At 38.1% G+C, this 26,864-nt stretch overlaps 1 protein-coding gene across 4 annotated transcripts in view; it reads right to left on the minus strand.

Annotated features, from left to right (window-relative positions):
* LOC308661995 (RNA-binding protein 27-like) overlaps nt 1-26,571 on the minus strand; it is a 42,912-nt gene extending 16,341 nt beyond the window's left edge. Inside the window, exons 1-15 of one of the 4 annotated variants that reach the window (XM_081317333.1) lie at nt 26,358-26,571; nt 20,677-20,795; nt 18,425-18,552; nt 16,108-16,149; nt 12,837-12,928; nt 12,156-12,367; nt 11,164-11,340; nt 9,959-10,066; nt 9,520-9,750; nt 8,118-8,252; nt 7,284-7,433; nt 5,892-6,039; nt 5,024-5,174; nt 4,104-4,403; nt 3,840-3,980 (exon numbers count right to left, since the gene is read on the minus strand). In XM_081317333.1, coding sequence (XP_081173459.1) covers nt 3,840-3,980; nt 4,104-4,403; nt 5,024-5,174; nt 5,892-6,039; nt 7,284-7,433; nt 8,118-8,252; nt 9,520-9,750; nt 9,959-10,066; nt 11,164-11,340; nt 12,156-12,367; nt 12,837-12,928; nt 16,108-16,149; nt 18,425-18,552; nt 20,677-20,795; nt 26,358-26,416 — 2,193 coding nt within the window. In that variant the 5' untranslated portion in view covers nt 26,417-26,571. Of the gene's footprint in view, nt 1-3,839; nt 3,981-4,103; nt 4,404-5,023; nt 5,175-5,891; nt 6,040-7,283; nt 7,434-8,117; nt 8,253-9,519; nt 9,751-9,958; nt 10,067-11,163; nt 11,428-12,155; nt 12,368-12,836; nt 12,929-16,107; nt 16,150-18,424; nt 18,553-20,676; nt 20,796-26,357 lie in introns of all 4 variants that reach the window. The other 3 variants (XM_081317332.1, XM_081317335.1, XM_081317334.1) reach the window with 3 other exon arrangements.
* Nucleotides 26,572-26,864: the final 293 nt, after the last annotated feature.

A 26,864-nucleotide genomic window follows, 5' to 3' on the forward strand; every position in this document is an offset into this window, starting at 1 on the left:
TCATGCGCACGTGACCTCTCGTATAGACTACTGCAATGCTCTGTACATGGGGCTGCCCTTGAGGACCACTCGGAGGCTTCAACTGGTGCAGAATGCGGCCGCGCGAGTTGTGATGGGGGTCTCCCGATACTCCCATGTAACACCTCTACTCCGCGAGCTGCATTGGCTTCCAGTTGCCCTCTGGGTGAGATTCAAGGTGCTGGTGATTACCTATAAAGCCCTAAATGGCATGGGTCCGGATTACTTACGGGAGCACCTGCTGCCGGTGTCAACTTCCCTTCGTCCTGTGCGCTCCCACAGAGAGGGCCTCCTCAGGGTGCCGCCAGTCAGAGTGCCAGCTGGCGGCCCCCAGGGGGAGAGCATTCTCTGTGGGCGCACCAGCCCTTTGGAATCAATTATCGGTTGAGCTCTGGATAGCTCCTGACCTTCGCTCTTTCCGCCGGGATCTGAAAACTTACCTATTTGAACAAGCTGGCCTGGTCTAATGGGTTTGGGGTATTTTAATTAGTAATTTTTAATTATTTATTGTAATGGGCTAGTTCTATTTAATCTTATTTTTAACTTTTGTATATTGTAGTTTTATTGCCCTGTACACCGCCCTGAGTCCTTCGGGAGAAGGGCGGTATAGAAATTAAATTAATAAAATAAATAAATAATAAAATACAGACTAAAAATATTCCAATAACCAAAGCACACAAAGGAGCCTCTGAATTACAAAATTCTGTAAAAACTGTACAAAAATCCTTATGGTAACCCAGTCAAGCTGCCAGATGATCCAGAACTAAATAAATTTACCTCCTTTCCAACATGCCGGCTTTTCATTTCATTAGCGCTGTTTGCATACTCCTGGCTGGAGAAAACGAACCAGGGGACCTTTCAGCAACAGCTGCTGCTTCTTTTCTGTCCCTGTTTCCTCCCTGCCAACTGACCTCTCCTTCTCTTTCCCTGTTCTTTTTTCCCCTTTCCTGCCCAAACCACCTCCTTTTGTAGCCTCTCTTCTCCTCCCCCCCCTTTTTCTTCAGTTCACCTCCATGCTGCTTCTGGAAGTGCCAATCAGCTGCTGCTGGCTCCTGGGGCTTCTGCTGAGCCCAGACAGTCCTGCAGCTGCAGCTGCCTCGCCCTTAGGCTTGGCTCACTTCGGCTCATTCCCCTCCCTGCTACACTTGGCTAGCAGTCTCGTACCACCTGCCACATGGCAAAGTACCACAGGTGGTACACGTACCACCGGTTGAAAAGCCCTGCTCTAGATATTTGGTCATCCTCATACTGAGATGCAAACCGAATTGGTTAAGATGATCATTCCCTATTTGGACACAGTGCTGCAGTTCTCTTTCCTAGCAGTAGATGTGAGAAGGACATTGTTGATGTACAGCAAGGCCCAGGGGCACTGTGCTGTAGGTTTTCCATGAATGCTGTAGGTTTTCCATTCTCATCCACGATGAGAATGAACATCAACGGCAATAATACTTAGCACTGGTGCACATCAACATTCACAGGAAAGCTGTCAGAAAGGCTGGCAGTGAATGATACGTGGCTGCTGCTGTTAACATAAAGCTGAGGCAGAACATGGTTAGGTGTAATGGTTTCTTCTTTTCTCTATGCTGAAGAATGCAAGCTGTACAAATAGTCTTGGTGGTGCTCAAACCTTTGATAAAACTGCACTGGTTGATACTGATTTCAATGATGTCATGGAGGGGCTGGTTGAGAATATGCTCAAAAATTTTCATTGTGTGCAACAGGAAGTGAATTGGTTGGTACTTGGAGCAGTCTGCTGGCTCATCTTTGTTCTTGAAGAGGGTAACTATGTGGCCCAGTCACCAGACATATGGCTAGAGTCCAAAATGGCACTGAAGAAGTTTGTCAGTCAGTCAATTGCTGTGCTGAAAAGTTCTAAATTCCAGACGTCGGATGATGACAGATAGTCCGGGCCAGGGGCTTTCAAATTCTTCATGTTGCTGACAGCTTTGACAATCTCTTAAGATGTAATGTGCAAAGCTAACATTAAACAAACCATCAGAAATTGGTGGGTGTGGAAATTTGACACTAGGGATTTCATCAAAGTGCTGCTATGAGTGTTCCCAGATTTTGAGTTTATTTTAATGTTGTCATCCACCTTTGTCTTCAAACCATAGGTAGTGTTCAATGTTCATATTGCATGCCCTGGCATGCATTTTTGCTAGTCAACAGATGGGATTTTTTGCTTTCCTTTGTGTCCCTATTAATCCCAATAGGGATTGGTTATGGCTTTTATGACAGTTTTCTTTGCCATTCTTCTTGCAAAGACAAGACTTTTGCCAGTTTCCATTGGTCTTCCGCACATACCAGTTTTGTAAATCACCTTCTTTTCCATACTTTCTGCTGCATCTGCTTGTTGGTTCGATGACAACTTAGTCTCATAGAGCCAAGGTGTATTCTTGAAAAAATGGTAATGGGCCTGTGGAGAGCAGTCCATGTGGCATCAGTCTGTGGTGATTGGAGGAAATGTGATGTGATTAACAATGGCCACCTTGTAGTCTTGTAGCTTCCACCACTTGATTTTCTCTGTCACGCTCTGAATGCTTGCTGATCTTCTCACTGGCAATAAGCCTCTTTTGTTGCGGGGCGAGGCAATCTGATGAAATATCTTTTATGTCCATGATAGTGGGCAAGTCATATCGTTGCACAAGGACAAAATTTGGTTGCATTATTATTGCATTGTATAATTATACAATTATACATATATAAGTATTCATTATTCACAAAGCGTACATGCATTGTAAGTAATTATAGATGTTAACATGCCAATTCTTTTACTGTAGGTGTCCACTAAATGGAAAAATGCCTTGTTTTTAATTTGGGAAAAAACACTCCACTGGAACAAATTCAAAATGCTTTGAGTATTCCATTTCAGCAGATTAAGAATTCAAAAAATTTCAGATGTTTGAATTATAGAGAACAAAAGGAATTTGAAACAAGTCCATGTTCTCTGTTTGTGTCCGACATTAACAAAAGTTGGAAGAGGGATCATCCATCATCCTTTTTTCAGTACAACAGCCACACTGTTTAGGAGGAATCGACACCCAATTGTGTTTAATTCACCATAGCTCAGTGATGACATCAAAATAAATAATAAAAAATAAATCTTAGACACTCTTCTTTATTACAAGCTTGAGAAAGGCTTCTTCATCTAGCCAACTGCTCTCAAAAGACCACACAAGCACAACATGGCATTGTACTGTATTTTGCAAATCTCCTCCAAAAGAAAGTTTTAATAGCCTTTTGGTATTAGCCAATGTTAAACTGCCAAAGCTCAATATACAAAATCAGTATACGAGTCAATTTTAACCTAAAAAACAAATACAAAAATGAAACCACAGGATTTAGCAGATTTGGAACACTAGAAACAATACTGTTCAAGACAGCCCTTTGTTTCAAGCTTGGAACAAAACTCTTGAAACCAAGACGCAACATATAGTAATCAAAAGCCTCTGAAAACGGAAAACAATGTGATAACTAACGTAACACAGAAACTATGGAAAAGCAAACAAAAAAAACTTTGACATGGTTTGGAGAATATATAAATATATTCATAATTTTAATTGTACAAAATCTTAAAACACCTATATTCTATTTTCCATTAAAACTGTACCAGTAGAGGCAATATATTAGGAAATAAATATTAAAAATAAAAACAAAATCTTCATTTAAAAGATTCCTTAAATCTCTTTCGTTATGTCAGTTTTTTCAACCAATTGCTCATTTTTAAAAAAATAATACTGCTTATAATTAATATACTGCATGATTGTACTTGTGGTATTTTGTTCTGAGATCAGAATGTCTTCCATATCCATTTCTCTTACCTGAACATCCTCTGTAGTAGCATTGGACTGGCTAAGTAATACATGTTGAGAATCTGGCTGATTTCCACTGGTTGTTCCAAGTCGATGTTTAACTGGAACCTTGTTAAAGACATAGGCACCTGGAGCTAATGGTTTAACCACCTGCATGAATGCACATTAAACAGATACATGTTAGCACGTATTCATCTTTTGAACCGCCATAAGATTCCAAAGATCAGAATTTGGGAACAGCAGAAGAACTGAAGTTGCAGTAGAACACTACACCTTTGGCATACTGCTGTGCACGGTTACAGGTGGAGGCTGTGCCATAACCTGTTGCTGCACATGCAGTTGATGAAGAGGTGACGGTGTCAGTGCTGGCTGCTGCTGCTGTTGCTGCTGAAGCTGTGGTGGCTGTGGCAGTTGCTGCTGTTGCAAGGGCTGCTGCTCAATGCTTTCCCGGTGCCACAATACTCGTATAAACCGATTGTTCAACACTGCCTCTGTGCTAGAAATAGCTTTTCTAGCTTCATCATTTGTTAAATACTGAATTAGAGCAGCTTCAGGATCATTCTTAAAGGCAACCTAAGGAACAAAAATTCAAAATGTTTGTCTGCAAAGTCTAATCACACAGTAAAACGTCTAAGGCATAATTACTAGTTGTAATTTACTTCAGAGCTATCATTTCTGGTAAGATACTTTTACAAAATTCCTTGCAACAGTATTTAAGCACTGGCTGCCCACATTTTCCTCCACACGGAAGGACAGGGATTCTACATTGATGCCATTTATATATAATGCCATAAGGTGGCATATTAAGAATGTGCTACTCATAATTTTTGCAGCACTTAAGTAATATTAAGTGAAGAATGCAGTTTTTTACCTCAGAACATCATGTTGGCAGTTACAATAATAAAGCTAACACCCTTAGCATAACTGCTCTAGACACTAACAAAGTAATTTTTCATATCTAAGCTGGAAATTAATTTAATTATCCCACCATAGAACATATTACAGAAAAAAGTACTCATCCATTCTTAACGTAAGATTGCCCATTTCACTGCATAATATAGAAGAAGTATAACTGCTCATCACTGATCAAAGTCTTTCCCCCGGTGTTTGAGAAATGGAGAGCACACCGTGTAATTTTAAACTCACCAGCTCTTATTGTATACAAATGTACATAAGGAAATGTTTCATTTTACCTGAATGTTGACAATTGTCCCAAATTTGCTGAAATGTTCATTCAACTGAGTAATATTGTTCAGTTCTGGTGGTATTTTACGAACTTCCAATTTAGTATTAGTATACTGGCTCTTCTTCAGGAACCCTGGCTTATTTTGGTTATTAGTTTGTCTGAAGAAAAAGAAAGAAAATATGGCTTCACGTGTTCTTTTAAAAAATTAATTCATGCAATAGAGCAATCTTTTATTTTTAAAGCCTCTTAATATAAAAATTACAACAATGCCAAAAGCCATTCGCGGAGCAATTCTAATATGCTGGTGATAAAACTGCAGGCAGAGGATTTGCCATGCTCAGAGTCTACATCTAGCAGAATATGGCTGAACTATCCATATACCCCTACTTGGCACACTCACTAAAAAACCCTCTTATTTTAAAATGTTTTTATTTATTTGAATGATTTATAAAGCTGCCCATCACATAGCAGTTTGTTATGCTATATTTAAAACCATAAGAGCCAATGTAGTGTAATGGTGAAGGTGCTGGCCCGGAAACCAAGAGACAGTGAGTTCTAGTCCTGCCGTAGGCATGAAAGGCAGCTGGCGGAACTCGGCCACAAGACCCCTCATGGTGGGGGCTGTTATGGGGCAAATAGGAGAAAGAAGGAATATTACACATTTGCCACCTTTTTGTTATTTATAAAAATAATAAAAGATGGGATAAAAATGAAATAGACAGCAATTTATAACCCAATGTACCCTGGTTTAAACATTAATTTAATTAAGCTAAAATGTTCATAACAATTCCTGATTTTCAGGTCCCATAGTTCTTTAATGTAATATGTCTGATTTTGATTCAATTATGTAATTAATTAGCAACACATGTCCTTACTTTCCAATCCATGGTTTCTTTGGAGCTGGCCCTTCTATAGTGTTTGAAATTCTCTTCCTGTTGTCTGGCTCAAGCACCACCCTGGATACATTACTGCTGTTACTTGCAATTCCAATTGGAGGCTCGGTCTGTATGATTATATTAGCAGCTAGAAGAAAAGATCAATATACCTGAAGCACATCACTATTGCCATACATGTTTTCTGTAGGAATTAACACAAATAATGCTAATATAGTACTGAAACTGTTTAGACCCTCCACAAGATTTTTCTTTTAAAAAATGGGCAAAATTGGAAATCTTCCTGCTGTAGATACTGTTCTCCCTCTCTGAAATTTAATTCAAGTGAAAATTCAACAATGGAAAATTGCCTAACAATTCCAAGAGACGCTGCATATAAAATTTACAGAGAATGCCTCTGCAAGTAAATATTGCTTGTTCATTTAATTTACTAAAACAAAGTTTGACAAATTGGTCGATTCTTTTTCTTTTTGAGTTTATTTTCCTGATCTTACCAGCAATTTTTTTCCTGATCAGCTTATGCATTTGGCAATAAGTCTACGTAGACATTTATGACCACAAGAGATGTAGTTTGTATGTCTTTTTCTACATGTTGTTTTTCTTTCATTTTATCATTTTCTACTTTTAGAGATGTGAGCTGCTCAGAACCTGAGAGTCAGGTGGCCTCAAATATCTAATCTATCAGTCAGTCAGTCAGTCAATCAATCAATCAATCCCTGCTCTTCCTTCATCTTTGGGTGCTTTTCAATAATTTATTTCACATCCTTGTTTCTTTTGAATTACTCCACCAAACTCTAGAGAGTGGATTTCAGCCAACAAACACATTCTAATTTATATATTTAGGAACTTCCAATTGAATAAATTCATATAAATATATGAATTGAATAAATATGTTATATCTTGTAGAATGTACAAACAGCATTAAAGACAAGGTTAAAGAGAAAAAACAGTCTGCACTGCACACCACTTATTAGGTCCATTCATTGGTACCAACATATTTCTGAAATAACTACAAGTTTATAATGTTTTCTTAGAATGTTTGGCATAATCCAGGAAACAAGAATCACAAACTTCAATAAAATGTTTTAATGCAAGAATTAGGAATAAAATAATAATAAAAAAACCTTTGGGAACTGTGATAGAACCTCTAGTCCTCATTTATTGAGTTCATTAATATAGACTAAATATTTTAATCCTTCCCTCCCAGACATTTCAGTCTGGATTGAGCTACTATTTATAAGCTAAATTACTAATGAAATCCTCTCCTATGTGTTAGTTGCTTGTGAATAATTGTCCTTCTCTTTACTTTCTCAGCCTCTCTACAATTTGTCACAATATTCCAAAACCTCAATGTTTTCATATAAGAGATCACACCTCTTGGATTTGTGTCCATTTCACCAGATGTTAGGCCAATAAGATTTGGACGCTGCATTGGAGTCCTTGAAAAGAACTGTCGATATTGAGATCTACCAGTGCTAGTAATACTAGGGGCTTCTGGATTATAGCCATCTGGTTCATATGTATCTAAGAAGAGAGAGAAAAACAAGAAATTTCCTTATTTAAAAAAACAAATTTTAATTTATAAAATTATATCCCGCCTTCTATGTAATGTCATTCTGAAATCAGTTAACAATCAACTATAAGGTGAAACTGTTGTTTTCTATTAAGACATGAAAGCACATCAATAAAAACCAAACACATTCATCATGTAAAAACTACTTCAGTAAAATGTTTAAGACTCGGGATACGTTCTGAGTTGTAATGCAACTTATTCCCTTAACTTTTTGCATCAACATCCCTGGTTGAGATCTATGTAAGATGCCTACAGGAGGGCATCCATCTAGAATAGATGGAGATTGATGCATCAGGCACACAAGACCAAAAAAGAATCAAGTTTCCCCCCCCTTTCCTGCACCTTCTAATTTTTCTTGCTTCCAGGGTCTTGAGAGATGACATTCTTTGAGTGAAGCAACTGGGATGGGTCAACCTTGCAGGACTGAATCAATTACACAGATGGAAGAGGATGACAGTCCTTCAAGTAACCTATGCCATGTAGTTAAGAACTACAGTTCATTTCATCAGGTGTAAATTATATTTTGTCATGCAAAACACGGCCCTCAGTAGAAAAATGGGAGACAATTATTTCCCATCTGCAGTTAGTAAACATGGGATATATTCTGTGAGATGCAGAAAATAATATTTGCTTACGTTCTGATACTGAATACAGTAGGCTTTGTGGTAGCGGAGGAGGTAGCCTTGCCCCCATTGGAGCAAGGCTGGGCACTGTAGTTGTTCCTGGCGGGTCACGGCTATTAATTAAACTGGATTGAGATGAAGGAGGTCCTGGAATAAAACAGAAATGGTAGTCAGGCCACTTAAACAATGTTTATACAAGATGTTCCTTCATGAATATAGTAAGGCATTTGCAGTAAGAGTATAGGAATTAACTCATTTTTTCCGTAAAATACGGTAAATCAAATATTGCACCAAACTAGCTACCTAACACAACTCAAAGAAAATCAGTACAAACGTGCTCTTAGTGAGTGGCCAAAAAGACAGTTTAACAGTATCTGCAGTGAATGGGAAACCTAATAACCTCCTACAATCCAGATAGCTCAGACTATGGTTCTAGTAACCAAACCATTTCCAAAGGTAGTCACTTGCAGAATTCTTTCCCTTTGCAGATATTATCTACACACTCTTTTGTCCTTAGTAATGGATTAGAACATCACCCGAGTCTCAGTTTTTTAAACTTAATTCTCAAATGTTCAGAGACTATGCTTTAAATTTTGTAATTGCTTTAGCAGTATTAGGCAGCTTCCCATTGATTACTAAGAACAGACAATGCACTTGGTGTCTTAGAAATTATTCTGCGGCAGCCTTGACCCAAAATGTAGCCAGGATTTTGATAAATATGAAATATCCATCAAGCTCCAAGCTCTTGTCTTAGACTTCAACAATGCACTTTTATTTGTGTATCATCTGTAGGAGTACTACTTCTATATCAATAAGAGAGAACATTTATTTTTTGGCCACAACTTTACATATGGGTATCTGTGCGCACATGTGCGCGCGTACACACAAACACACACACATATACACACACATATAGACAGATAGTCTTTGGGGTTCTTTAATGTACAGGTAGTCCTCAATATACAACCATTTGTTTTATGACACTATTAAATTACAAGGGCACAGGAAATTTTTTACAACCAGTACCCATGACCATTGCAGCATTCTTATGGTCACATGATCATCACGTGCTTTGTAACTGACATACATTACAAGTGTTGCAGCATCCCGTGCTCATATGTTTGTCATCTGTAACCTTCCCAGCCAGCTTCCGACAAGCAAAGCCAATCGGGGAAGCCGCGTGTGCTTAACAACCATGTGATTCACTTAACTGCATGATTCATTTTACAACTATGGCAAAAAAGGTCATAAAATTGGGCACGACTCACTTAAAAACCGCTCTGCTTAACAATGCAAATTCTGGTCCCAATGGTGGTTGTAAGTTGAGGTCTACCTGTACTATGTTCCATTGTTTCCATTTGGCATTGTTACTATTATACATAACAGACTATTTTACAAAAAAAATAAATCTTACTTGGTATGGGGATTCTAACAAGTGGTGGTGGTCGAGGATGTAACTGTGGGCCTGGCATTCTCATGTTGTGGGTTGGGCCTTGGGTTGGGGGCATCAGCATTCCAGGTGGAGGAAGTCCTGGAGGTGGTGGTGGGAAAGGAATCATGCTGGGCAGAGATACTTCATCTACAACCAGTGGGTCATTTCCATGATCAAACTGACAAAGATCACCAAGTACACAAAATCCTCGTTCTATTAAGAAAAAAAATCACATAAAATCATTATCCATTATACTGATAACTAATACTTCATTATATTGTGTAGTACCCATTCATTATACAAAAAAATAAAGTTCTGCTAAAAACTTTTTATACTAATGAAAGTATCTGTTATGTACTGCAATGGACAATGACATTGCATGGTCGATTTCACATGAAAATAAGCATTGGTCTTAAATCACCTTGATAAAACTGCAATCCTTTTGAATATTTTTCTCTATGAAGCAGGGATGTCAAACAGGCGGCCCGTGGGCCGGATGAGGCCCCCCCAAGCCACGCCCACCCCGGCTCTGCAAAAGAAAAAAAAAAGTCCCGATACGTCCTGCGATGCAATCGGGTTTGACACCCGTGCTATAAAGGAACCATTGTTCTAGAACAGGCAAGTCAAACTGCCGGCCTGCGGGCCAGATGCGTCACACTGAAACTGTGCCCACCCCATTGCCGACAATGGGGAAAAAGTCACGATACGTCACGCAACATCATGCGACATCCTTTGACATGCCTGTTCTAGAATAAATAAAGAAGCTATTAGGGAGACAAAATCAAACAGTAATCTTCTGAAAAAAGGGTTTTTAGCCTACTTTATGTCTTTTTCAATAATATTTAAATTGATTAATATTATTTGACATGAATATTAATCAAAAGATAGAGCATATTTATGAGTACAGACTGTAAGCACTGCGTAGAGAATCAGCAAAATGGGACACTTTTTATTTATCCCTATTGGTCTTTTCCAAATAAATCTCAGAAAAATGAGAAATGGTAGTTATTATCCCATTTTATACTCTCCTTTTGAGTGGCCGTGTAGTTTAGGCCCACACAGAGACACGTGACAGCCAGAAAAAAAATGGTAGCATGGATTTAGGCCCATTGAGGGCATCTTGTTTACAATTCTCAAACTTGAAACAGGCATTTCTTATTCAATCAAATATGAAAACCATGTCACTGAAGTACAACGAAATTAATCATAGAGATGTACATATGATCTATACCAGGGGTCAGCAACCTGAAACAGTGAAAGAGCCACTCGGAACCAGTTCCCTCACAAAAGGAAAAACTGGGAGCCGCAAAAAAAATATGTGTGCGCATGTGCGTACATGCGCGCATGCGCAGAACAGGGTTTGACTGAAGAGTGGAGCCAAGGCGAGATATGCAGCTACCCTGCATATTTGAATTGATTGGTTGAACTCCTTTAGTCCCACCTTTTTTTTTTTTGGACTGCACATGGCAGAAGACCGGGAGCAGCAGGAGACGGCTGAAAGAGCCGCATGCGGCTCCGGAGCCGCGGGTTGCAGACCTGTGACCTATACAATGCTAGTTTCATTTATATCATGTTTTGACAATGCTATGCAAAGCTGAAAGAAGAACAAGCAGAAGCCTCCGTTACCATCATAATCTCGACACCGCCTTTTCGGTGGAATATTCCTGCCAAATGAATTAGGTGCGGAATGATTGCCATAGTAATTTGACCAGCTTTCTGTGGTGTTTTCAGGATGGTGAGCAGGTGCAATCACAGTAACAGCAGTAGGAGGAATACACTGGGCTCCAGTGGAATACTGTTCAGCTGAATTTATGGAAGACAAAGACACAGGATTGTATGAACTCTCCAGGTCACTTCTTTCACACTTGAATTTGGCTCGTTCTCTGTGATCTGTTTGAAAATTCACAGTTAAGTTTAGATGAATTTTACCCTCTCTTCCACAGCTCTTTGGAGACATCATGATTCTGCATAAAAATTAACATTATAGTATAGCAATCTATTATTGTTCAAGTAAAATCTTCAAATAGTGCTAAAATCATACTTTTGACAGTAGGAAAACTGTATGATTAGGTACACTGCAGAGTTTGCCATTTTTGTCAGAAAACTGTGACCTTACAAAAATGATTTTAATTATTTTTTTTCTAAAATACCACTTTAGCATTTAACGTAAGTGTAATTTATAGGAGTAGAGATTACTTAAAAATAAGTAACACACATCCACTTCTTTCAGCAGAGGTATAATTGAGAACAGCAACATCAAGCGGTAGGCAAAGAATAACAGAAAACACCGGTCTATTAGAATATACCTTAGAACAAATTTAATAATTTCCTGGATTAAGGCATTTTACGGAACAATACAAAAACTACTTTTGGGAAATGCCCAGCCAGGCAGGGCTCAAGCTGAGAATTAGCTTTGCATCATGGCGCACTTGCAAGAGGTCGAGGACTGACAGCAGCTATTTTTTAAACTATTTCTAATTAAATATCCTAATTATCAGAATTAGGAGATGGATACACACACACACACACACACACACACACACACAGAGAGAGAGATAAACACACACATACATCTATTAAGAGCATGTTTTTAATTTGTTTTCAATATAGCAACTCACCAATATTTCTGCCAGCATCCCTGTCTTTGTTTGTATCTTGGTCTTTGCTTTTACCTCTACTACGGCTCCGACTTCGACTTAGCCCTCTGCTTTTACTACGACTCTTACTTCTTCCCCTTCGCCAGTCATATTTGTCTCTATATAAGTCATTCCTATCATAGTATCTATCGTAGTCTCTCCATTTGCCATCATCTCTTTTTCTTTCTCTGGTTCTATTTAAAAATCCAAAACAAAAAATTAAGAATAGGATTTTCGAGTAACCTAAAATGTTCATAGCATTAAAATGTAATAGTTAGATAAGCTGTAGCAATAACATTTTTTTTACAAAAATATGTGTTGAAATCTTAGCTTAGAGAAAGAAAATAATAAAAAAGAGATAGCAGATGTAATCAATTTTAACTACTAGAGTGACTAGAAGTCCAGTATGCCTGGTAGATGCACTGTTCTGAACACAAACGACTCTTTGAAAGTTTCTTGTGCTGGTAAAGATTGTAATATTTAATGTCAATCAAATGTATCAGCACAGATGAAAAAAATATTCTTGCTACACACCATTTGAATCAGTGACTGGAGCTGATCAATACTGCAAATGAATAATATTTTACTTAATCAGAGTGTATAGCAAGACCATCTGAAAATAAAGATGATGATATATACTTTCAATTATGAATAAACACAAACCTTTGTTCATTAGAATCTGAACGATTCTTCTGCGGGCTAGTGTATTTCTTCTTTTTGTTCTCTCGCTCTTCTTCAAAAGATTCTTGAAATGTCTAACAACAAAGATGAAAATTATTAAGTAAACCCCAATGATATGGGAGACACAAAACAAGATAACACAGATTGACCTAACAATAAACAACAGATGCTAGCCCAAAGATGCTTTTTCAAAAGGCAACGGGACTTTCTTTTTCCCCCCTTGAAGACGTTTCGCTTCTCATCCAAGAAGCTTCTTCAGTTCTTGGATGAGAAGCAAAATGTCTGCAAGGAAAAATAAGTGGCACGGGGGGGGGGGGAAGGGAAGATTGGGGGGAAGGAGTAGGTATCCCAGTGTACCTGAAATCCAGATCTGATAAAAGCAGCAGCAAAGAGAAGGAGTATGGCAACAGAGAAAGCTTCAGGATGGGACTGGGGCTGGATTTACTAGGAGGAGCAAGCAGGGGTGGTTGAAGAGAAATGTGCACCATCCTTGCCTTATTCATCCAGCAAGTGTCTGGAATTTGTCTTGCCTGACATATGGAATAAGCAAGGGCTGCAACTACCCGGAACAGGTCCAATGAAACCTTAATTCACAATGTGCTCTCTGCACAAAAAAGTCATTTTTCTTTCTTTCTTGGGTTACTGCTTCAAGTATGAAAACTACAAGGGCAAAAAGTGGAACTAAGGATTCATGACACTAGAGTTCTCCATGAAAATAATGGCAAGCCCAAATCTGCTCAATTTCTGACCTGGAATTTCAAAGAATAAAGTTACAGTGAACCCAATTGTCCTCATGGGAATAAGCTGTTGCTAGTTTATATAACAAGTGCATCAGCCATTAAAATTTTGAAATACAAATTTACGATCAAATAGATAGATTTAAATTTATATTTTCACTTTTTACTTATTTCAGTGCTGGCCCTTAAGACAACACCGCTTTATTTTAACAAACACATCAGATCCACTGAACAGCACTCAAAAAAGAATCTACGATAGCCTGGTTAACAAATATTTTGACCCATGTAGCCTTTTAGACTGTGATGGTTTTCTTGTCTACTTTCAAGAACCATGGGCTCTTCCAAGCAAAGTAAAATGAAAACAGTTCCCACCTATGAAACTTTTAACTTTCAGACATTGATTTTAATAGTGAGACTGATAAAAAATGAAAGTCCTGGAAGATAAAAAAAAATCTCTCCTAGACCTGCTACCAAACTGATTCAATCTGAAAATCAGAACCCCAAAACATTGCAAACTGCTTGCTGAAATAAAAACTGAACAGTTTGGTAATCTACGATTGGGGGAAGGGGTGGAAATGGAAGAATGAAGCATTTCAAGAAATTTTTAAAATACCGGTAAGTAAAACAGAAATGCAAAAGAAAAACATCTTTGCTCCCATCTGATGAGTCAGGGGTCTCCGGCCCCTGCAGCCCCATTGGAGAGAGTTAATGGCCCTCCAGCCCCCTCACTCTCATTGGTAAGGGAGGGGCTGGGGACCCCCATAAAAACCTCTGCTCAGGGGCTGCTCTCTCTTGTTGCTTTCTTGTTCAAGCTCCCTCTGGGAATGATCCAAGAGCTCAATCCAGGCATGGATGCCTCCATGCCAGGGAACTCTTTCTTTTTACTCTATCTTTAAATAAAACTTCATCTGATTGCATCCCTGCGTGCTGCCTTTTTCTTGGAAGCACCTCAACGAACCATTGGTCTCGTGAGGCCATCCCACAAATTGAAAGTGTTTGATGTAGTGGCTAAAGACACTGGGCAAGGTACGAGGAAACAGTGAATACTAGTCCTATATTAGGCAATGCCATTTTTTTCAATCACTGGCAGAAGACAACAGCAAATCACTTTTGAAAAATATTGCCAAAACCCAGTGTGGGCTCCTCTCTGCATACTGTAGTCCAGGGGTGTCATACTGGCGGCCCAGGGGCCGGATGCATCACTTGCACGCCATGCCCACCCCGGCTCCGCCAAGGCAAAAATACATTGCGATACATCATGTGACACGATCGAGTTTGACACCCGTGCTGTAGTCATTAGGACTCAAAACTGACTCAAAGGTATAAAATAACAAATAAACAAAAACATCTTGCCAAACATTAAGTACAGTAATGGATCTATTACACTTTCAGCTTGTGGGGCATTCAGTGAATCTGTTCCATCTCTTCTATGTTGAACTTTGCACTATGTAGACACTGTATCTAGACTGGTTCACTTAGAGTTTTATTAAGACATACTATTTGATTAAACTTTTGCATGCATCTTTACATCTTATTTTTGAACCAAAGACAAGCTTAGAGCTATGTAAAACACCCTTTCAAATGCTTTTTATCACTTTATCGTCATGTTCATTTAGGTAATGTTGATATCCGAAGTGACAATTTCAACAGATACTTGTATTTCATTCATCCTTTCACTACTGTGTTCCTTTCAAATGTTTTTAGCACAAACCAACATGTAGTGAAGTAAATACCTTAAGACAGCCCCATGCTTTTGCACCGTTTCTATTCATAGTGTAGTGAACTTTAGAAAATTTCAACCCCCACACTAGAGTTTTAAATTAATAATTACTCATTGTGAAAGCAGGTAATTTATTAATTTATAAGATCCCTTCTAAGACTCAGTCATAAATAGTGTGCTTCAGATTTTCAATGGAAATTGATTTTGGAGTGTAAATCTTCATAACTAGAACTACACTTTCTGAACTCTTAACAGGGATGGTCTGCACAAAATATGTAGCAGGCAAGATTTTAGCTACTGTATAATATTTTCTTAAATCAAACATTATTTGATTACGCGCTATCAAATTGGTGACAACTTTTAGCAACCACTTAGATATTCTCCACGACAATTTGTCTCTATATTATCCCCAGGAAGTCAGAATTTTTTTTTTAAATTCAAGTGAAGTTATAATTTAATAATTATAATTATTATAAAGAACAGAATTTAAGAGACAGAAAAATCACTGCGTGCATATGAGAGGAGTATGTGATACATAGATATCATCTCTCACTTGACCTTATCTAAATATAGCAGAGTTTTCAAATGTAATACAGTCTGAGTTAATACAACATTAATCTTAACATAACACGTTATATTTCCCAATTACATTTACTCCTAAATAAAATATCCACTGTGACAGGAAAGTACAATATTTAAAATGGCAGCCTCTGACCTTGCAATTAAATAAACAAAATATAGGCTATGAAGCGATTGAAGCACAATGAAAATAAGTTTTGCATTATTCCATACCAACCTCTGAAATGGGAATAACGTTCTTTAACACAGTAGTTAGCATCTAGAATAAAATATAAAATGCTGTATGAAAAACAAATATAAAATCACATTTAATGCAGCACTGAAAACTATTTGATATCAGATTAGCTTTTTGTCCTTATGAATTAGTGCATTTTCCCCAAAGATTTAATGATCTTTTAGCTATAATTCTTGAATCATCCATTTTATCTTTGACTTTATCTTTCGACAATGTAGGGGTATGCATGAACTGTAAAACCTTTTTTAATTTGTTGCATGAAAACAAGCATACAGTGGCTCAGAGGTCGAGTAGATTGTTCTAGCCAAAGTCTTGATTCAGCCAAATGACGACTATGTTCTCGGTTTTATCCAAGAAAAATCTAAAGATATGAGTCTGGTACAACTTCTAGATGGGTAACTGATAAACAAATAGAAAATTTAATGTACAAACTTATATTAAGCTAAGCAAAACATTTCACATAGGGTGGTGTCCCATGTCTCACTTTCCTTCTCCATGCTGTGTGCCAGCCTGCCTGCCTTACATTCCCTATCATCAAATTTAAATTCAAGCATGGCATACCTAACTGGTCTTACCCTGCCACATGTTTCTTTGACCTTCCTAGTTTCTTCCTTCATCGCTGCTGTTTTCTTATTCAACTAGGCCACTGCCTTCAAATGGCTTTCGTTCAGTTAATGCCTTCCCTATCTTTCTACCCCTTTTTTTCCTAGTTGCTGGTTTTACTTTTTCATTGTTTTCACACTGGAACTTATGTATTCAAGGTCCATCCATGTTCAGAAAAAACACAGGTATTTTGATCCAATATGGACCAACTAATATTGTCTGTTTCATGCATAGGACAGTCCCTGCAAGAAACCTTTTAGGTATCCCTGATAAATATCTGGAAGGAGCCAAATTAAAATGAAAGCAAATGGTTGAATATCTTCAGAGTATCTTCAATTATAAATAATATATTAAGTGCCTCAACACATCATTACAATGGCTCCTTATAGAATTCTTCAAACATGGAAATTCCCTTTTATTTCTGAGACCTCCTGAATTTTTCTCCAAAGGAATTTAAAAAAAAAATTGTTCAGAAAAAAATAATAATCAACATGGCCACAAACTTTCCTAGGAGTTCAATCCTGACACACTCAAGACTGCCTCAGCCTATGATGTGGTATATAAATCTAAGTACTATAGCTATTAGGAAACATAGAACATGCCTAGCTAAGTACAGAATAAGTATCACAATTCTAGCACACCGTATTATAAAACACAAATCTTCCCAATTCAGTTTGGTGTTGCATAAGTTCTTATTGTCTGTCTCACTTACATAATTTGTGCAGAAAGCTAATTATCCATGTTCCAACATCAGAAAGGGCAATACAGCATAGAATAAAATTATGCAAATTCCAGTAGAAATTTCTGAAACTTATTTCACATGCATTTCTTTTCAGTATTATAAGTAACAAAATCCCTGTTAATTGTAAATTATATAACTTAAAACCTGGTATACATGAGAAGCATAGGTCTTCCAATTATAGTGTAATATAATTAGCCGCTAGGTAAGGACTGAGGCCTTTGAACTATGGTGCTGGAGAAGACTCCTGCGAGTCCCTTGGACTGCAAGGCGATCAAACCGGTCAGTCCTACAGATCAACCCTGACTGCTCTTTAGAAGGCCAGATCCTGAAGCTAAAACTCAAATACTTTGGCCACCTAATGAGAAGGAAGGACTCCCTGGAGAAGAGCCTAATGCTGGGAAAGATTGAGGGCAGTAGAAGAAGGGGACGACAGAGAATGAGGTGGCTGGATGGAGTCACTGAAGCAGTAGGCGTGAGCTTAAATGGACTCCAGAAGATGATAGAGGACAGGAAGGCCTGGAGGAACGTTGTCCATAGGGTCGCGATGGGTCGGACACGACTTCGCAGCTAACAACAACAATGGGTAGCATACTAGGGATTATGCACATGCGGCCATCACTTCTACAGCCCGGTTCCGAATGGCTCACGGCCCGGAGGTGGCTGTGGCTCAGGTGCTGGGGACCCCTGATATATTAGTAAATCAGGTTTCCTTCAAAAATGAAAGGAAAACTATATATGAAGTATCAAGTGAAACTAGAATAAGGCAGTACTGTTATATTTATTTACCTGGGATTGAATCCTGCTACATTTCACTGGGTCTTTTTTCTCAGTTATGTGTTTTGACTTATGCACAACTATCTTAGGGTATGTTCAATGGACATTATTGGGGTGAATTCTGAATGGATTTGCACAGGACTGCTCTAAGTATCAAGGAAATTATATTGAAAAACTTACCATTGCCTCCTCTTTGATTTCTTCTTTTCCTTGATTAGTCTTTAGATCAGGTTTTACTGGCTCATTAGGAACTAAGTAATTCTTAGTATATAGGCTTTCGAATAGTTTGTCAACAAAACCCGATGTTTCTGTGGGAAACAAGCAAGACAATTAATCACGTTTCTAATGAACCTAACTTTCTAGTTTTGTGTTATAGCTGTCTTTTTTCTCCAGATCAATTGAACCCCAATAAACGAAAGCGCCTTAAACTTACTTTTCCAATAATAGAAACACCACTACTATACCACACTATTTCAAACATAAATTGTGATGTGACTGAGACATGACATTTGAATTTGAAAAATTAAATACTGCATGCTTGCCCTGCTCTTGATTATGCCTAAAATAGTTGTTCAGTTTTCAGTTCATATTCTTAAAACTATACTAAGAATCCACTGGGAGATCATTCTGTCTGCCGAAAAAGACGGTATAAATTTTATTTTAAAACCAGTATAATTTCTTCAAGGCTCTAACTTTATAGTCTATTGAGGAAAAAAAATGAATTAATGGGTGCCGTAGTGAAATTTTAGGGTTTTTTCCCATTGACTTGAGCTGTGGCATTTAGGATGTTGACAAATACTTCCCTGCATTTGGGCAAGCTCGGATAAAATCAAATGCCACCAATTTTATTTTAAATAAAAGCATATCTAACATAATCTAGTTTCATTATAAATTCCCAAATTATGCTGGATGATTACCTTTTCTGGAAGAAATAACAAGTCTTAATAATCATACTGGCCTTCCTGTATAGCATGGGTAAGGTGGGTTGTTTTCAGTTTGGACCAAACTTGGAAAGTGGAGATGCAGTGGCTTGCTTCTTTCTACCTTGCTCATCCATGTTAGAGCTGCAGATAGGAAGTAGATGCACGCTGACATATTATGTCCTGGTAGGTTCTCTAAACTTAGACTAGGCCTACCGCATGCTGGAGTACGATGGGCCTTGGCCTGATGAGGAACTGTTCTTATAAGAAGCAAAGGGATTGCTTCATCTGAACAAAGCCAGTATTTTGTGAGTGAAATTACAGCACTTGCAATATTTTAACTGCCAAAATGAGATTTAAATGTTTTTGCCATTGCCATCTTTTGAGGTTTTTTAAAAAACCCTTTTTGGTCTAGTCTACAGCCCTGGGTTCCTCGTAGTCTCCCATCTAAGTAATAATAACAACTCTGATTAGCTTTTTAAGATGAGCAAGGCGTGAGTACATGCTACTGCTCAGCTGGGGCAAATTTCTGTTTAGCACCAATAATTTATAGAATGAATCATTTATATAAATTATCTGTAAATAGGTGGTGCCAGCTGTTAGCGATCACATATATCTTCTCCATGATGATCTGTCTTTAATTTCCTCCTTAAAGTCTTCCAACAGAGGACCCATCTCACTATGAGTGAGTCCATCCATCCTGCTGTTGGTTATCCTCTTCTTCTCTTTGCTTTTCACCTTTCTCAGCTTTACAACTTCTCCATTTTGCCTAATGTACCCCAAAATAGGATAATTTGTTATTTCTGCCTTGAGTGAGAACTCTGGGTTAATTTGTTCGATGTTCCACTTCTTTGTTTTCCAACAACTAAGTTTGAAAGTGTTAATATGACACATTCTTTTATTTTCTCCTTTACATGTGATGGTTGACCCTAAAAAGCAGAATATACTTATTACCTTGATATCGTTATCAATTCTAAAACTGGTTGTTGCACCTAATGTCATTAGTTTGGTCTTCTTTATAATTAATTTTAGTTCCATTTTTTTCACTGTGCTTCTTAACTTTTGTTACTAGAGCTTGCAGATCCTTTGCATTTTCAGATATCACAGTTGTGTCATCAGCACAGTGCAGGTTACTGATGTTTCTTCCTCCAATTTCAAAGCACAGTTGTTTTCCACTCCTATTGCCCTTAAGTACATCCAGCAGTTAGTTGAATAAATGAGAGCTTTGTCTCACTCATAGAACCAATCTGTAGCTTCCTGATCTGTAAACAGGTTTCCCATGATGTCCTGAGACAGGAATTTATATATTTGCCTTATTAATATGTTTTAAGCTGCCCAACAAGTGAAGGTCTTTTTATTTTTAAAAGAAAAGCAACAATGTACTAATAACAATATTTGAAAGTTATAAAATATGTAAGCCATTACCATAATAATGTCTATTATTTGTAATTCAGTTATAATGAAAAAACCTTATATAAATTCATAATACATTATTAATAAAGATAACTGTACCTTTTTGCAGAAATACATCTAGCTGATCAGCACAGAAAGCCTTCAGTTCTTTCTCTGGCTTGTCCTTTTTGACCAGTGCAACAACATAGTTAGCCAAAGCTGATGGATCAGCATCACATCTGAGGAAAAATACTTTTATTATTACTTTTATTAACTTTTAGTGTGAGAAGTCTAACACAAGATGATGTATTACGATAAAGTTTTCTGAAGATGTAACATCTTATTCACATAGACAGGTCTGGTACAACTTCTAGATGGGTAATTGATATACAAATAGAAAACTGAATGTACAATAAGCTAAGCAAAACATTTCACATAGCAAGCAATGCTCCGTACTAATGAGTTCCACAGAAACAAATTCAATGTTACTACGAATAAATCATTATTAAAGGTAAATTAAAATTTAAATCAGGCTAGAATGTAATATCCCGCTTTTACCACACTTCCTTCACACTATAGAATTCTTTAGTGTTACCAGATCACAGCAAAAGCCATGTTTATGTCCATAAAAATGCCTTTAAAAATGTTAAATTCACAACTCTGTACTTTTTCCATATTATAGGCTCCATATGAAGTTTTCTCCATTACTACAGCCTTAGCAGTTGGATGCATATTATTTTACTGTTATTTCCTCAAGGTTCCTGTTTTAGAAGACACTATTTTGTTGGGGGAAAATGCTTTTACTTTTTCTCTGCCTGATCCTTGGTCAGCCTCATTAGTTTTCTGTCAAATACTCTAGCTTTTTTTTCAGAGATGCATTTTCTTCTTTCCTCAAGTTTTTGTTCAGATTCTTTTCCTGTTTCTGCTCCTCCCCCCCGCCCCCCGCCACATTCACTACAGTCAGTCATCTGGTGACTTCCTGTCATTTACTTTCCTCTCCATTATATATCTTTTCTGCATGTCATGTCGTTCTGTGCAGATGTCATTCCATCCAAACTAATACCTTTCCTTCCAGGGTGCACTACTACAAATTGGTTTCAAGAGTAACTGAGCATTAACTGAATTATTATTTTGTTGAACCCATGCACCACAATTAACTATCAATATTATTGTAGATATTATCCAGTGCTTAGGAGGAAGCAGATACACACTGTCTATAAACAGTAAAATGACCCGAATCATTTGCCCAGGCTATCTCAGGTTATTTCTTACAAAAATATTACTCTTAAAATGTCCTAATAGTTTCCATGAGGCAATCGAAAATATATCATGTCCTGAAATTCTTTAAAGTAAACCATAAACACAACTTTATTAATATAGAAATCTTTATGTTATAATAAAAATATGCTCCCAAGAATAACTTAATTTTGGGAGTATATTTTTATTATAACCCAAATATAGGCTGGGAGTACATCCAACAATCCAGTGATGTTTAAATGATCTGATTTTTAAAATACTAAAAGATAAGTTATACTTGACTTTGAAAGTGTTAATCATAAATTAGTTATTACGACTTATTACAGTGTTATAAATTATAGTGGGGAAAAGTAAAGAAAGTGATAAGGAGAAAAAGACAAGATCTCTTGTAGACAAAAGCCCTATTTTGCATGTTCAGCAAAAGGATGCTGAACACCACTTCAATGGCATGTAAAGTGTCAGAAGCAAATGTAGTCACAGGTAAAGTTGCATGCAAAAGATCTTAGGGTCAGTATTTGCAGGTCTTCAGGAAGTAGTCTAACTGCAGCCTTGAAAATCCTGAATTACAGTAGTATTTTGGCTTAAAAGAATTGTAAATTTACAAGATAGGAAGTAATACACAAGTCTTTCTATACAAAGTTTTGTTGTGTATTCATGTATGTTGATTTTTGAAATGAAGATTTAAAATGTTGTATGTTGATAGATCCTTGTTTACATAATCAGTCTTTTGTTTATTCCTTTTCTGCTGCTGAAACTAATGAAATAATGTAAACTCAATTCTTCTAAACTTAATAGTACATCAAGTTGATCATCCAAAATGGCTTGTCTTGAAAGTAATGCAGATATTGCATTACATATTGATATTTACACATTGTACTAAGCTGTGATATGGTTAGTTCACATGTGAACTCAGATATTGTGGGTTATAAACTATGTTTATTGTATGAGGGAATGAGGCAAGACATTGAAGAACCACTATGACTTGCCAAGATTTCTCATGATGCATATTTCTTTGCATATCTCTAGATATATACTGTTATGGCTCTACAGTTCTTTGGATATATTACGTGAACTCTACCAACTGGGATCAATTTAATCTACATAATTTACTGCAAGATTCAACGTAGCCATGTTAAAGAAGGAACCTTTGTAGTCACAACTAAGCAAGCAAAATGAATTAAACTTTAAATATGAGTATGAAAATCTTCATCTAGATCAGGGGTCCCCAACTGGTCCATAGTATGCCAGCAAGTGGGCTGCACAAACAAGCAAAGGTCTATCCTCAAAACCACACTCCCTCTGGTCCACAGAAAAACATTTCTCCGTGGCACTGGTCCCTGGTGCCCAAAAGGTTGGAGACCTCTGATCGAGATGCTTATTGTTGAATAATAAAACATAGGACAGACTACAGTTGCATGGTACTATATATTAAGTGCACAATTAAACAGAAAATTTTAGGCAATCTTAACTGAAGTGCATCTTTCAATGAATCCCAAAGTAGAAAATGAATATGGCAGATGAGAAATTTGAACACCCGTTTAGTATTCTGTAGATACTTCCTTTGACAGAAACAGCAACTTCCAAATATTTCCTATAGTCAACTAAGATTCTTCCTGTTCTTGCTTTTAGATATTTTTTCATCGACTTTTCGCTACTGAACTCTTATAGGCAATATTCTTATGGTTCCTTGCATGTTTGAGATCTCCCCAGATTTTAAATAAGTAAGTCTGTGGACTGCTCAGGCTATTCTAGAGCCTTTATTTTTTGTATGTTCCAGATCACTGTTTTGCTGAAATAACAACCTCTCTGCTTTGGCTTCAGGTTCTTCACTGACTGTGGGACATCAGCTTCTATGATATTTCGATATTAAGTTGAATTCATTCCTTTTACTTGTATAAATATTTCCTTTGCCACTGATTGCCTACACAATCCCAAAACATAATAGAGCCATCTTATGTTAATAGCAGCTAAGGTATTCTTTTCTTCAAATGCTTTACTCTTTTTCTTCAAATGTATGTTGTGTGTAACCAAGCTGTTAATTTTTTTGTTTCATCAGTCCAAACCCCTTTGTTCCAAAATGTGCTAGACCTTTTCAAGTTTCTTTTTGCATACCTTAGATGATGACTTTTGTGATGAGGTTGGAGAAAAAGTTTTTATCAACTATTCCTTGCAGTATATTCTTGTACAATAAATGTTGTGCTGTGGATAACTTCTCCAGTGCTAGCTAAACTTTTCAGCAGGTAGTTTGCAGCAATCTGTGAATTGTGTTTTGTAGATCTGTCCAGTTCCAGGCACTTATGGCAGACATTTGTCTTGATCTTCATGCTAATGTCCCACAGCCAGTGGAGAAAATGAAGCTGAAAAGAAGTTGGATAGTTCAGCAGTACAACAATCTGAAACATACTTCCAAATCAATCATGAAGCTCTTAAAGGAGAGAGAAATATAGGATTTGGAACAGTCTGTACAGTTCCCAGAGTTGAGTATTACTGAAAACCTGTGGAGAAAGATCTCAAGCTTGCCATTCATGCTAATAGACCCAAGGATTTCTAACCCAGAAGATTTTTGCAATGAATAGTGGGGGAACACCCCCCCCCCAAAGCAACAACAGAAAAACTTCTGGATGGTCAGAGGAGATATTGATATATTTCTGCTGAAATAAATATTACAAAATGCTGACTAAAAGAGTGTCCAGACTTTGTACTTTCCATATAGTTTTTTTATTTTGTATCTGTAAACAAACTGCTTGCAAATAGCAAACATGCCCTGAGGTTTGCAGCAAGGTGCTGTGCTTAACTGTAACCATATGCAGGTTTTATTCTCTTCATTTAAGGATTCATTAAACTGTAAATGATGACCAAGAGTAACTAAACTTTTGTATTCAGCTGTAAAAGACAACACTAAATTATAAACACTAAATAGCCTTTCAAATGTGCTTAGAGATTTGGACACATTTGTAATCCTACCATTTTATATGGTATAAAAGTTCAATAGGAGATTCCACAGGTTAATTAGAAATGCCAACTGCATATGTAGATTGGCTGAGCCTCCCTTCGTGCCCCCACCACTGTGAGTTGTGGTGGTGGGAGGCACGAAGGGGGGCTCAGCCAATCTCAATGTATACATGGTTGTACTTTGACAATAAAGATTCATTCATTCATTCATGTAACAGAATTCAATGTTATTCTACTTCATTTTATTTTTATCTTAGGAGACCAAATCAGCATTCCAATTTAAGAACTTAATTCATGAGATATCAAAACCACTTAAAATAGGCTGTAAAGTTTGGGATAACATAGTTAAGTATTCAAGGTCAAAAAGTTAATAATTACAAAAATTTAGGAATTGAGATAATTTAAGTATATTCTCTAGAATTTCTACTCATCATTTTAAGAGTGATGTAGCATGGTACTCTTTAATGTAACATGTACACTTCAATTTTTAAAGTGTCAGTTTCAAAAAAATCTAGGTGGTTTGTAGTACAAGCAATAATATGTAGTTATAAACATATATGCAATTAAAGTGCAACACAGCTAATAAGTAAAAATATTTCCCTCTGTCAAAACAAGTGACACAGTAAACAAGACACAAGTTCTAATCCAAAAAACTTTTCATGAATGTCCTGAAAGATGTAATAACTGCTATAAGGTACTCTTTTTGTTTGGTCAAGTGATAGACCGAGTAAAATAAAATGTTAAGGATTCGAAACTTCAATGGGTCAGAATTTTTCAAAGTTATAGACAAGGTACTTGCATAAAAAAATATATCACAATACCTCTTGGTATTATGTTTGTTTACCAATAATATCGAACTTGGTAAAAAATTATTTCATTATTCTAGCGAGCTGCTTTTTCTTCTAGAGGTTTTTCTTTTTTTTTACTACTCAACTCAAACCCAAACGTAGAGAACGGGTTCGAGCGAAGGATGGGCAATGGATTCATTTCTGTTTTAATAGTATAGGATCCACTTTCCTAAACGTTTTTCACTTCCAGGCAGCGCCTCTCAACAACAGGAGGCTCCCTGTCAAACCCTCATTCTCCTCAATGCTCTGATACCACGATTGGGACGTTTTGGGAACCAAGTAGGCGAGCAGAGAACCCCGCTTTTTGTCCCCGTACGAACTCAGGCGCTTCATTACTCCCTTCATTCTCACGTGTCTCTCTCTCCCCGGTTCCCAGCTTATTCTGTAGCTGTTACTACAACGTCTTCTCTGGCATCTAGGCAGAGGTACCCTCCACGCCACAGGCGGGACCCCGCTCCCTCTGTTCCCTCTCTTCTTGGGGGGGGGGTGTCTTCGGCTTCTCCCGCGCCTCCGGCTTATTAACCCCAGCTCCTACGCTCCAGATTCACGCATCCTTTGCGGGCCCCTTCCCAAGCCAGCCCACCCTTCTTCCCCGGTCAAGCCCCATAATCTCCGCCTTAAGGTCCCAAGACTTCCCTCACCCTGCGCTCCCTCTCCCGCCCCCCCCCCCACGCCCCCGGGTGGAAGTGAAGACCACCCCACCCGCCGTCCCCCGGCGCCTCTCCCGCACCAGCCCGCACTCACATTGGCTCCAATAACTTGGCCAGCCAGGACTTGAGCGCGTCCACGTTCTCTATGATCATGGCGAGGAGGGTCGCGGCGGTGCTGCAGTTACACTTAGGGCAACATCCCCCCGCGCTGGACTCCGGCCCTTTCTTCCCTCTCCCGCCAAGTAGTCAGTCGCCGCCAGCAGCAGCAGCAGTAACTCTCGCCCCTCCCCCGTTTCGCCGAGCCTGGGCCTAAGTCAGACCAGGAACTAGCTAACCGAGAGGGCGCAACGTAACCTGCTGGGCATCGGAGAAGGGGCGGGCACCCGGTTTCACAGCGGAGCCAATCGGATGACGGAGCCTCAAGGAAAGCCAGCCAATCGCGCGACAGGACCCCCGAGCGAAGGGAACCAATCCGAAAGCTGCTGGGAGTACGGTACAGTGGCAAGGGGGAGAGGGGGGGGGACACCGGTGGGAGGCCTCAGCAGGTTAGGTCGAGTCGACACGCGTTGAATTCTTTGTAAAGAGAGCTGAGAATTCGGGG

This window comes from Vipera berus (genome assembly GCF_964194415.1).
Source record: "Vipera berus genome assembly, chromosome: 2".
Classification (NCBI taxonomy): Eukaryota; Metazoa; Chordata; class Lepidosauria; order Squamata; family Viperidae; genus Vipera; species Vipera berus.